Below are 13,337 nucleotides of genomic sequence, written 5' to 3'. Positions count from 1 at the left end.
AAGCGGTAGTTATGAGCATGAAGCTGAAAGACAAAGCAACAGGCATCCTGAGAGAAAGAACGGACAGTGGAGAACTTGGTAATCCAAGAGCTGACGCTGCCACAGGAAAATAGGAATAATGAAAAACTACATAAATACCATAGAGGGAAGAGATGGCACAGACACATGATCTTCTCAGGCACGTGCCAGAGATTCCCTGTAGACACTTCCTGAAAATGTGTGTGTGAGAGAGAGAAATAGAGAGAGACAGAGAGAGAGAGAGGAAGACAGAAGGAGAGAGGGTGGGAGGGAAAGAGAGAGAAGTCTTAGCTCAGAAGATTATTTTTGTTTTATTTCTGTTTATGTAAAAAGGAGAGGGATGTCAAGTGCTGAGCATTGAGTGGCCTTTGATAAGGACATTTTGCAGTAGATCTTACCAGCAGGAACAACAAATATGGCTCTAAGAATAATGAATTGGGCCAGACATTTTTTTGGATGAATATCAACATTCTTTGGATACTCTCCTTCATCCAAGACTCAAACTTTACTTTGTTGTCCACTCCTCTTCAATCAATTCATAGCAAACTATGCAACCATTGACTATAATAACTTCCTGGAACTCTCCCGTTATCGCACAAAGTATAAATTGAACTCCTAGCTTTTGCCTGCATTTATCAATAAAAAAATAGCAAACTTTAGGATAGCAGAGACAGTTTAATTCACAAACTATAAGGGAGGATTAGAAAGGTCATTATAGGAAGTCATTACTGTTCAGGCATATTAGGATTGGAGATTTGTATTCATTTCCTGTGACCTTTGCAGTGGATCACCACCGACTTAGAGGCTTAAACAATACAAATGTATTATCTTCTAGCTCTAGAAGTCAGAAGTCAAAATTCAGTATTACCTAGCTTGAATCCAAGTGTTGGCATGGTTATGTTCCTTCTGTAAGCAAAGGTTGGCATTTTTCAGCTTCCAGGGCTGCCCACACTCCTTACACCATGACCCTGTACTACTTTTACCCGTGTTTTTCGTCTCCCTCTTTCTTTATCAGGAGCCTGGGTTTACATTGGGTGGAAAGTCCGGAACAACTACTCCCTCTTGAGATTCTTAATCACATCTGCAAAACCCCTTCACCGTGGATGTTGACATGTTCATAGATTTAGGACCTGTCCATCTCTTAGGGACCATTATTCTTCTCACAGAAGTAACTTACAGTGGGGAGAGACTAGGATGAAATGGTATAATGTGCTTATTTCTACAAAAAGGATATATGTCAAAATATTCCCAGACAAATGAAGACATTTTGAAGTTCCAGAAGTGAGAAAGTCAAGCTTTCCAAGGCTACGTACAGAGGTTCAGTGTCCTTGTTTACCTCTTCAGCAGCCTTTCATGACTCAGAACTAGTTGTTGGAGTGTTCTCAAAGTTGACTGGCAACTCTTACACACATGCTAACCCCCCAGGGAACCAGTATGGATCTCAAAGTCAGAACCTGCAAAACCCCTCACACCTCATACAGGCACCACAGAAACCTGAGCACATCTAGAACTGGGTGTTGAAATTTGAGAAACCACACCGTTCCTTCCAATTCCATAATGTCATTGGGTGTAGTGATCATGATTACATTATTAATTTCATTCACAGACCCATTTCTATGCTGTAAAATTACAATGTTGTTTAATTCTTACCTTCTTGGGGAAAAAAAGGTCATTAAACAAAACCAAATGAAGTATTTGTTATGAATAATAAAGTTGGAGACCAGACACAATAAAGAAAAACAAAACAAAACAAAAAAAAATCCTACTGAATTGGAATGCATGCCAAATTGGAAAGTTTTATAATGAAAATGAAAACATTTGAGAAATTTAATGATAATGATGATTTCATTAGGCGTCAGAACCTAGAGGTTATCTTAAAAATGGCATTTTGAGGAAAACCTACAGTCTTTAATTATTTATTCCACAAAAAAAAAATCTTTAAAAATAAGGAATGTAGTATCCTGGTTTAGTAGTTGGAGAATGAAACCAGATTAACAAAAACAATTAGATGGAGCTGAATATTAGTTAAAATTCAGGAACAAGGTGCTAAACTTAAAATAAAGGAAATCAACAAAATCCTAAGTCTGTGCACATCAAAATGGTTTAAAGGAAATATGACTCAGGTAATACTGATGTGGGAAAGAACGTGGCTGGGTAACTTGTGAGTGAGTGAAAAGTGGCCTTTGAATTCACAGCTTTTCAGAGATTGTTCGATAAGTGAAGCTCAAATTATGAAGGCGGGTCCCTATCATGCCTCATTTACAACAATATAATAGGACAAAATACAATTAAAGACAAAATCAACATAAAAATTATATTCGAGACTGCAGAGAATGCTGATGGGTTAAAAGCATTGGGTGCTGTTCCAGAGAACCAAAAACACCTACTCTAGCCCCGACGCTGCCTTATGGCCTCCACAGACACTACACACAAATGGTTCACAGACATGCATGCAGGAAAAACACCCATACACACAAAATAAAAAAAATAAAGCCTTCAAATATTTTTATTAAAACACGGAAGAAATTTGGGATATGTATCTTCTAGATCTTGAAATGGGGAAAGTTCACCTTTGGTGAAGTAATTAGTTATCTCTGAGAGATGAGGTTTGCCAGATAGGATTATTTCAACATTCATAACAGGTTTACTGTGGGACCAGCCATAATAGCAAAAGCAGAAGATCAGCCTAGGAGCCTGTCAACAGAAAATGGAGAGAGAAAATGTGATAAATAGACAATGAGTGTTTCAACCTTAAAAGAGAATCACATTATTTCCTCTGCAGGAAAATGGATAGATGTGGAGATTCTAATATTAAGTGAAATAAGCAAGAAAGTCAAATATCAAATGCCTTCACTCCTGTGCAGAACTACATTGTGCTAAAGGTCTGGGGACAACTGAGATGAGAGAGAACAAATAGGAGAGTGTTAAGGGGAAGAGATCATGATCAAGGTAGTTCATGCACATATGAAAATATGGTAATTTTAACTACTTTAAAGTATTTGGGTAAATAAAACATTTTGAGTAAATGGTAAAAGAATGGCACCTTTGGATAGAATATAAAATAATATCTACAGGGCTGGAGAGGTGGCTCAGAGGTTAAGAACACTGGCTGTTTTTCCAAAGGTTCTGAGTTCAATTCCCAGCAACCACATGGTGGCTCACAGCCATCTACAATGAGAGCTGGTGCCCTCTTCTGGTTCTCAAGCACACATGCAGGCAGAATGCTGTAGAAATAATAAATAAATAAAATTTAAAAAAAAATAATATCTACATAGTCTTAGGATGGTCAGTTTCCTTAATTAAAAAAAATAGAAAGATCTATAAATGCCTCAGAAAAGGTTGATTGACCATATAGCACCAAAACTGAGAGAGGGAGAGACAAGCAGCAGCATAAGAAAGAGCGTTGATGAAATGAGCAAAGGCTGATATCCAGGATATTTAAAGAACTTCACTGGAGAATCTTAAAAGACATTTCAGCAGAAATAAACTTAAGACTCACGATAGTGCCTTGCAAACGAGAAACGCAAAGAGATGAACAACATACGTAACTTCAACTCATAAATATCCAGAAATTCAAGTGAAAAGTATAACGAGACCTGCTAACCATATAGACAACAGAAACTCTGCAAACCCCACAGGGAAAACAGCGGCTATGAAAGCGTAGATCACCGGGTGCTCCAGGGAGATGAGTGAAGGACTGACAACCTGAGCTCAAGCACGGAAACCCACACAGTGGAAGGGGAAAACAGACTCCGGCAAAGAGTTCTGTGACTCTCACGCATGTGCATGACACACTCGTGTGCATGGAAACACACACAAATAAATAAATAAATAAATAAATAAATAAATAAATAAATAGATAGATAGATAGATAAATAGATAAATAAATAAATAAGCAAGCAAATAGATAAATAAATAAATAAGTGGATAAATAAATAAATAAATAAATAAATGGGTGGGTGAATAGGTAAATAAATAAATAGGTGAGTGAATAAGTAAATAAATAAATAATTTTCAGCCAAAATCAGTAAGAACAACAAATTTTATGTAAGTCTCTGCTAACATATTTTGACCTATGCAAAATTTGTAAACCAGAAACTTCACTATAATACATGAGGACATATTTACAGGAATGCACACTCAGACAGACCAAGCTCTAGACAAGATTATTCATGACAGCATGAGTCACAAAACCCCTAATTATAAAAGTTGTCCATCAATAACATAAGAATGAATAAATTAAAATATCACATGTTAGGGGCTGGAGAGATGGCTCAGTAGCCAAGAGCTCTAGCTGCTCTTCCAGAGGACCTGGGTTTAATTCCCACCAAGCTCACGGAGGCTTACAACTGTCTGTAGCTTCAGCCCCAGGACCTGGTGTCCTCTTGTGGTTTCTGCTGGCGCTGCACACTGGCTGTACATACATAGATGAAGGAAAATACTAACACACCATACAAATAAATAAAATTTCAATACTGTATCACATCATAATCAATTGCATGAAAGAGAAATGAACAACTGCCATATTCAACAACGTAACTAATTCTAACAAGCATCATTTTGGGTTAGAAAACAAGCAAAATATATGCTATGACATTTCAATTTGGATAAAATTTCCTAATTGGCAAAACTATGCTATTATAAGGTATCAGACTATTTGTCTTATCGGGGAGGAAAAGATAATGATGAGGGGGAAAAGGCGCATGAAAATGGACACTATTTCCTGACATGAATGATAATTTTGTCATATTTGTTGAGCTACACATTAAAAAGCACACACTTCTCTGGAAACATGCTGTGATTTGATTTCCTCTTTTAAAAGTCACCCGGGGGGGGGTCATAGAATTTTCTCACTTTGTGAAGACTGTACCCATGTTGGGATGTCCTACCTTAGGGTGCGGGTTCTTCCGCCAACTGGGGTCAGGATCTAAATTGTTGAGGCTTTGTGAACCTACATGTTTATCTGCCACTATTCTCAGGCTTTGGCTCAGATTCACGTGCTCAAAAGACCCATGCTTTCTTTGATAAAGCTAACGTGATAATGACCATGCTTGTTGCAAATAAACATGTCTATCATAGCCTGGAATAAGCAGGCAGTTCTGATGAACAGGACTGGGTTGTCATTGTGAGCACATCAACATCACAGTCCTTCCCTTGAGCACTTCCCTGACTGTACCAGGAAGACATACAAACCGAGGAAGGAGAACTTTCAACTCCCTCTGTGCCCACAGAACCATCACATGACCAGAAAATAACCAGAGCAGGAATGGTGGTAACGATTCCAAAAATATCACCAACAAAACTATCCACAATTAATTGCTTGCTGCATAATTTTCAAAAGATTTGTAATATTTAGGAGCAACTTCCTGCTGTGAGAATTTCCTCTTGAAAAACAGAAAACAAACAAGGATAAGTCGTGCTTATTGGTCCCTTCATGGTATGTCCAGGGTATAAAAGCCCCAGGACTGAGACGGCTGTCAGAATCTCAGAAACACCTGTCAACAGAACCACCCCCTCCACATCCAACACCATGACCAGCTCCTGCTGCTCCCCTTGCTGCCAGCCTACCTGCTGCAGAACCACCTGCTGCAGGACCACCTGCTGGAGACCAAGCTGTGTGACCAGCTGCTGCCAGCCCAGCTGCTGTGGCTCCAGCTGCTGCCAGCCCTGCTGTCAAACCACCTGCTGCAGGACCTGCTTCCAACCAAGCTGTGTGACCAGCTGCTGCCGCACACCCTGCTGCCAGCCCTGCTGCTGTGTGTCCAGCTGCTGCCAGCCCTGCTGCCAGCCCAGCTGTTGTGAGTCCAGCTGCTGCCAGCCCAGGTGCTGTGAGTCCAGCTGCTGCCAGCCCAGGTGCTGTGAGTCCAGCTGCTGCCAGCCCAGGTGCTGTATCTCCAGCTGCTGCCAGCCCTGCTGCCAGCCCAGATGCTGTGAGTCCAGCTGCTGCAAGCCCTGCTGCCAGCCCTTCTGCCTCAACCTGTGCTGCCAGCCAGCCTGCTCTGGCCCTGTCACCTGCACCAGGACTTGCTACCAGCCCACCTGTGTCCGTGTGCCTGGCTGCCTGTCCCAAGGCTGCTGTGAGCCCTGTGGCTGTTGATGAAGCCACTACTGGAATAGAAAAATCTATTCTCAGAACTGCAGGAGTTTTACTTCATGCCAAACTCTCTGCTTTTTCTCTGCCCATAATACACACACAATCATCAAATTACCAGTCCTCCTGTTAACAGCTTCCTAACTACCATCTTGCTCATGTTGATGTTGTCTTCATTTCTCTACCTGTCAACTTTAACTGTTAAGAAATGGATTCATAGGATCAGTATTGACAGAGTCCATTGTCTTAGTAAGTTAAGAAGTTAAAAGTATATACAGTTCACAACTATTGTATTACATCTTTGCAGTGATAAATGCCCATCATTATATTACAATGTTTTCACATTTTTATGACTCACCTTGTGACTCATCATGACAAATTTACATTGTCTCCCCAACTAAAGAGACACTACCCATTGCCTTTCTAATAAAGATTTCTTTATTCTACATCATTTATTATGTTTGATTTTTTTCTCTTTTTGATTTGTGTTTTCCGATCTGAGTCATGTCATTCATTGCATTAAATTCAGTGCATTAATCAAAATTCCCTCACAGTGAAGAAAATAAGCGAAAGAACAACTTAATGTATAAGAGATGTCTTCTGGCTCATGACTTCACGGGGATTCCTTGGCCTCATGTTTGGATGGAAACTGTGTGTAAGAACATAGACAGTGGTCAAAGTGCTGAGAATGAGTGAGGGGTGTTTGTCGCTAAATGGGACATCTATAGACCTCTCCTACTCCACTCCAAAGGATCAAGGAGCATCATGGCAGAAGGGACAGAAAGATCTTAAGAGCTGAAGGGTGTGGAAGAGTGCTGTGAAACACTTATCTTCTGTGCATGTCACAGCCATTGCTTTTACAAACTCACAGCACCCATAGCTACCTGCAAAGTTTGAGTGACCCATAGTATACCAGGTGGCTGGGGATGGATAGAATCAGGTCCAGGGTCCAGGTTTATGATTCTAGAGCTAAGGTAATCACAGGCATCACCCAGTTTAAGTAGCTCTAGTACTGGAGCTCGAACATTGTAAATATGTGTGCTTCCGGTTCGGTTCTTCTCTGGCAAGAGAACTATCAATTCCTTTCATTTTCTGGTCATCTTTACTAACCAAGTTCTTCTCAATTCATTGTTTGTACCTTGGTCACCTCCAGCCACATAAGATCAGCAATAGTTTTAAGGATTCTACTAAAATGATGTGAACTCTATCGTCTCAGCTTCTGGCCAGCAATTGGTTAACTTCTTTTAATTTGTGCCTGCTACCGTCCTGGGTCTTTAAAGTGAGCATTGGCACTAGAAATAGTTTGCTTGTACCATGGAAGTGTCACTGTTTTCACACTCCTTGTCACCAACAGCAAATAGCCATTTGTGAATAAGTTATGCCTGTAAAACAGGCTAAAGTCCCTCTTCTCAGACATAGAAAGGTAATTTGTGTCTAGGGTCAAAACAGTATTAAGGGAATAAAGGTGTGAGAAATCCCAGGACTCAAGGTAACAAGTGCTCATGCTACCAGGCTTTGAGTCTCTATGACATCTGGGCCACCTAAGGAACCAAATAACTTTCTGAGGGAAAACAAATTAGCAGAGGGAAACGAAAGCCTGAGTTCTGGTATCAAGATTCTTAAGAAAGAAGGGCTTGGGGAGAGGGAAATGACATATTAGAAGCCATGATATATAAGAACATGGAGGAGACCCCAGACCTCCAGGAACAAAAGAGAACTTGGCAATGTAGTGTCTGATGCTGCTACTGGAAAGGGCAAATAATTAAAAGATATGAAAAAATAAACGGCCAGAGAACAATACAACACACCTACACATCACCTAATGGGTTCTCAGCATGGGGGACGTGTGACCTCAGATACATACCTGGAGAGTCCCAACAGTCTGCAGGCAACAACCTTCAGAGAGACACATCTTAGTTTATTCGATTTCCATTTTTGTGTAAGGACAAAGAAAAGGGAGCTCACTGGACTGAGTTTTGTTTCTTATATATATAGGCTTGGCGATACCACTTATCATAGAAATGGGGAACTCGAAGCCCACAGGGTTGTTGCATGCAGGTTTTGACTGAGCTCTGTTAACACAAACTTAACCCCCTTGGTTGTGTGTGTTCTCTTAACAACATCTTCAGTCAGTTTATAGAAAATTACGTAAGCATCAAACGCTCTTTGAAATTCTCCTTTTGCCACATGTAGAGATTGCATTCTTAGTTTTTAAGCATATCCCTTCAAAAAGAAAGTCTTTTGGATTGTAAGTGCCAACTCTGAATGAAATAAGATAGCTTAACTTGGGAACCCACTTGGAGACTGAGCTTCCATGGGTTACATCTGTTCAGGATTATCTCCATGCATGGTCTTTAGTTGAAATATCAGTCTCAGAAAAGACCCCTGGGCCCATATATTTTGACTCTTTGGCTCTCCTTGTGGAGCTCCTGTCCCCTCCAGCTCTTTCTATCTATCTCTTCTTTCATAAGATTCCCTGTACTCTGCCCAAAGTTTGGCCATGAGTCTCAGCATTTGCTTTGATATACTGTTGGGTAGTCTTTCAGAGTCTCTCTGTGGTAGGCTCCTGTCCTGTTCCCTGCTTTCTTCTTGTTGTGATGTCTATCCCATTTGCCTTTCTGAATGAGGATTGATCATCTTACCCAGGGAGGTCCTCCTTCTTGCTTAGCTTCTTTAGGTATACAGATTTTAGTATGTTTATCCTAAATTATATGCCTTAATGGCGAGCAGGGACTGTCTCTGACATGAACTCAGTGGCTGGCTCTTTGATCACCTCCCCCTGAGGGCAGAGAAGTCTTACCAGGCTACAGAGGAAGACAATGCAACCAGTCCTGATGAGACCTGATAGGCTAGGGTCAGATGGAAGGGGAGGAGGACCTCCCCTATCAGTGGACTGGGGAAGGGGCAAGGGAGGGAGGGTACAATTGGGAGGAAATCAGGGAGGGGGCTACAGCTGGGATGCAAAGTGAATAAATTGTAATAATTAAAAAATAAAAACAAAAATCTGAAAAAATAAAGCTTAACTTCAAGAATTAAATGGGAGCCATTAAAAAAGTCATATAGGAGAGAATTAAAGTCAAGTTCAGGCACAGTGGGAGTAGAAATATACATTTGCTTCCTATTACTCTTGTGCTGAATGGCCACCAGCTTCATGGCTGAAACAGCACAGCAGTGTTATCTTGTAGTTGTAAGATCTGAAGCCAAATGCAGTCTCCTTGAGTCCAAATCAGGAGTTGGTACAGTTGTATTCCTTCCCGAAGCAACTGAGGCAATCCATTTCCTAGCATTTTTCAGCTTGTAGAACTGCTCATATCCCTTGGGTCATGTTCCTGTTTTCCACCTTCCTCTGTCTTTAAAGGAACACTTTTTATGCTGGACAAAAGAGCAGCCTCATCCTGTTGAGATTCCTAACTAGAAAATATGGTAAAACAACATGACAGACTTGCCAGAAATTGTCTGTATGAAGCCCAGAATTATGAACAATAAATGCATGGCAATAAAACTGAGAAAACACTAAGAGAGAGACAAGGCAGGCTAAAGAACAGAGCACCGGTAAGGCATGGAATCAACACAGGCTTCAATGGAATAATAAGAAAAAAAAAAGCAGACAATTTGGAAAAAAAAAAAACTTATGACATGATTAGCAACACATAAAAGAGACCTGTAAATGTCCAATGAATGCATGGGAAGTCAACTCATTAGTCTTCAAGGAAAATCAAATTAGGCCCGTAATAAGAAAATACTAAATAGCTACCCTGTTAGTCAGGGGAGACATCATCACGGAGACAGAATGAGATAAACAACTTAAAAGGAAGAGTCTGTTTTGGCTCGTGGTTTTTGAAGTTTAAGTTCACAATCACTTTGTCTTGTTGCTTTTAGGTTTATGATGGAAGCGCTAGATCATGGCAGAAAAATGGGAGAAATGAAAGTTGATTGCTTCCCGGTCCCCAAGAACCAGAGACAAGAGAGCCAAGTCTCTCTATATATTCTAAGCACATGCTCGCAACGACTTCTTTCCTCCAAATAGATCATACCCCTAAACTTTTCATCGCTTCCTAACAATTCCATCAGCTGGGGGCCAAGCCTTTGACATATGGGCTCTGAGTGGATATTTAGGAACCAAACCATGACAGCTACACAATAAAAATGGCCTAATAGACCAGACTGAAAATATCAAGTGGAGATGACACTTAATGCAATGTGAACAATCAATTTTATCAATTTTATATTGTATATCATTGCACATGTGTATTTGTATGTATACGGATGCACACATGTAGGCAGCTGTATTTGCATGTGTGCACACATGTATGTAGAGGTCAAAGGGCAACCTTGGGTATACCTCAGGGAGCCATTCTTCTTGTTTTGAACTGGTCTCAACATGACCTTGAACTTGTTCATTAGGTAGGCTGGCCAGAAAGCCTCGGGGAGCTGCCCATACCCTCCTTTATGGTCCTTGGATGACAACCATATGCCACTTTGCTCAGCATTTTTTTTTAATATGGGTTCTGGGATCAAATTCAGGTTTTCAATCTTGCTTTCATGGTAAGTACTTTACCAACTGATCTATCTGCCCAATTCATGTAGCCATTTTTTTGTTTTGTTTTTTGTTTTATTTTGTTTTTAAAAAGATAACAATTTTTATAAACCGTACAACAATGTTTATTATATCCACAATTTGGAATCCAGAATTTTCCCTCAAAGACTACATCTGCAGACAACTACAAACTTGTAGTCCAAGAAATTGACAAATTTCATCATAAGAGTATGGTTCTCAAAGTCATAATGATAAGAAAATGTCCATCGAGGACACAATGAGTTAAGATATCAAGGTCTTGTCATGTAATTAACATTAACAAACGGTAGGCTTATCGTACACTTATATGAAATGATTGAGCAAAATTAAAAAAAATGACCTCTAAATCCAACAGTCATTAAATCCCACAAATATAATTTTGAGCAAAGGAAAATAAGCCACATGAGTTATATGATTTCATTTTTAATAAAACTCAAGAATTGAACACACTAGTTGCTTCAGCCAGCGGGTTAAAGATACCAGTTATAAAATCAAGGACAGTCACTAGACATACACGAAATGTCACCTGATATGAAAGAAGGATCCACTCTTTCCCATATCATATCATATGCCATATACAAAAGCTCATTTTTCAAAGTATACTATGATACAGTTTATTTTAAAATGAAGGTGTCGTCTTTCTGCATTTAATTTTCTCACTTTCCTGCTCAGTGCCTGAGTTGGCCAATGCCTTCGGAACCCCCACGCCTTCCTCTGTATGCTGGTCCAGCCTGGGAAACATTGGCTGCAGGTAGGCAGGCCTGCCATGGTCTATAATGAGCAAACGCGTTTGGGAAATGGTTTGGACTCAGTCATAGCTTCATTTAACCACTGTGAATTCAGTGAGTCTTCTTACAAACACACCCCAGTCTACACACAGCCAAGAAAACAGGAGAGCAAATTGAAGAAAGATGTGTCCCAGCCCCTCCTGTGGTCACATCGACTATCACCTGAGCAAATGATGATCAGCAAAAAAAAGATGCTGATGAAGACTTCTAAAATTTTCCTTCTTTGAATTATCCACAATTAGCTGCTTACATCATAATTTCAAAAGATTTTTTAAAACTCAAGGAGCACTTCCTGCTGTGAGAATTTCCTCTTGAAAAACAGAAAACAAACAACAAGGAAAAGTCCTGCTTATTGGTCCCTTCATGGCATGTCCAGGGTATAAAAGCCCCAGGACTGAGACAGCTGTCAGAATCTCAGAAACACCTGTCAACAGAACCACCCCCTCCACATCCAACACCATGACCAGCTCCTGCTGCTCCCCTTGCTGCCAGCCTACCTGCTGCAGGACCACCTGCTGCAGGACCACCTGCTGGAGACCAAGCTGTGTGACCAGCTGCTGCCAGCCCTGCTGCCAGCCCAGCTGCTGTGGCTCCAGCTTCTGCCAGCCCTGCTGTCAAACCACCTGCTGCAGGACCTGCTTCCAACCAAGCTGTGTGACCAGCTGCTGCCGCACACCCTGCTGCCAGCCCTGCTGCTGTGTGTCCAGCTGCTGCCAGCCCTGCTGCCAGCCCAGCTGCTGCCAGCCCAGGTGCTGTGAGTCCAGCTGCTGCCAGCCCAGGTGCTGTGAGTCCAGCTGCTGCCAGCCCAGATGCTGTGAGTCCAGCTGCTGCCAGCCCTGCTGCCAGCCCAGATGCTGTGAGTCCAGCTGCTGCAAGCCCTGCTGCCAGCCCTTCTGCCTCAACCTGTGCTGCCAGCCAGCCTGCTCTGGCCCTGTGACCTGCACCAGGACTTGCTACCAGCCCACCTGTGTCCGTGTGCCTGGCTGCCTGTCCCAAGGCTGTGGCTCCATCTGCTCTGAGCCTTGCTGCTGCTGACTCTGTCTTCTGTCACATGCTAGCTTGCCATTATCTAACCAAACTCCTGGAACAAAATCACCGTGCGTGCTTTGCCATCATTAACTATCTCCGGGGTGTCTTCTTGCAAATGATCATGGGTATCTGCTTGATGAGAGAGCCTGCTCTTCTCATTACTCAGTACTTAACCTCCTGTTTCGTTTAATCTTAACTTGGTTTTGAGTTATGTTCTCAGGTTCAGAAAAGAATTTTTCTTCTTTCTCTTCAAGCAACTTAAGCAAATCAAACCTTCATTCTTCTTTCCTCAACCCTGCTCAGGGTGATAATTTCATTTCCTAGTGTACTTTTATTCTCTTGGCTCTTGTGCTTGCTTTAAATAACCTTCTCCATCCTATGTGTTCTAAATAAACCTGCATTTGTTTTCTGAAAAATGCCTGGATGATGTTTCATCTTTCCCTGGGATTTCTATGTACTCCAATAGCATTTCCTTCACAGAAGCTTACCTTCTGAATGCCTTTCACTTCCATCCGAAATATACAGATTCACAGTAGCCTCCTAACACACGCTTAGAACTAACAAAGGTTCCCTGTTCTGTGGCATCTGGGACAAAGCTTGGGTCTTGTCTTATCTCACAGAACTTCCGCTTGCATCTTCCTCCAAGTAGAAATAACTTGAGCCCTGGGAAGATGTGCCTGTCCCTGGCCTCTCCTGCAGGGGAACTCTTCACGCAGGAGTGCACAGAGCACATTTCAAAGCACAGAAAAGGTGAAGAACGTTGCTCTCCACAGGAGCTAAGTTAGATGTTCAACAGTGAGGCCTGGGTAAGGACAATGTGGCTTACCGACACGCT

The 13,337-nt window shown here is 41.5% G+C and overlaps 2 protein-coding genes across 3 annotated transcripts; both read left to right on the top strand.

Annotated features, from left to right (window-relative positions):
- The first annotated feature begins 5,548 nt into the window (after positions 1 to 5,548).
- On the top strand, positions 5,549 to 6,115 carry LOC132655391 (keratin-associated protein 9-1-like). Of its 2 annotated transcripts, XM_060388392.1 has the most exons (2): positions 5,549 to 5,841; positions 5,872 to 6,115. In XM_060388392.1, the coding sequence occupies exons 1-2, from the start codon at positions 5,549 to 5,551 to the stop codon at positions 6,113 to 6,115; spliced, it is 537 nt and encodes a 178-aa protein (XP_060244375.1). The 2 variants fall into 2 exon arrangements, with proteins under 2 accessions (XP_060244375.1, XP_060244374.1); XM_060388391.1 differs by having other exon boundaries at positions 5,549 to 6,115.
- Positions 6,116 to 11,881: 5,766 nt separating this feature from the next.
- Positions 11,882 to 12,913, top strand: LOC110539725 (keratin-associated protein 9-2-like). The gene has a single exon (XM_021626545.2). The coding sequence runs from the start codon at positions 11,933 to 11,935 to the stop codon at positions 12,506 to 12,508; it is 576 nt and encodes a 191-aa protein (XP_021482220.2). The 5' UTR covers positions 11,882 to 11,932; the 3' UTR covers positions 12,509 to 12,913.
- The last annotated feature ends 424 nt before the right edge of the window (positions 12,914 to 13,337 follow it).

The sequence above is a fragment of the Meriones unguiculatus genome, chromosome 7 (assembly GCF_030254825.1).
Source record: "Meriones unguiculatus strain TT.TT164.6M chromosome 7, Bangor_MerUng_6.1, whole genome shotgun sequence".
NCBI lineage: Eukaryota > Metazoa > Chordata > Mammalia > Rodentia > Muridae > Meriones > Meriones unguiculatus.
The sequence above is the reverse complement of the archived record's forward strand: the minus strand, read 5'-3'. Positions and strand labels throughout refer to the sequence as shown.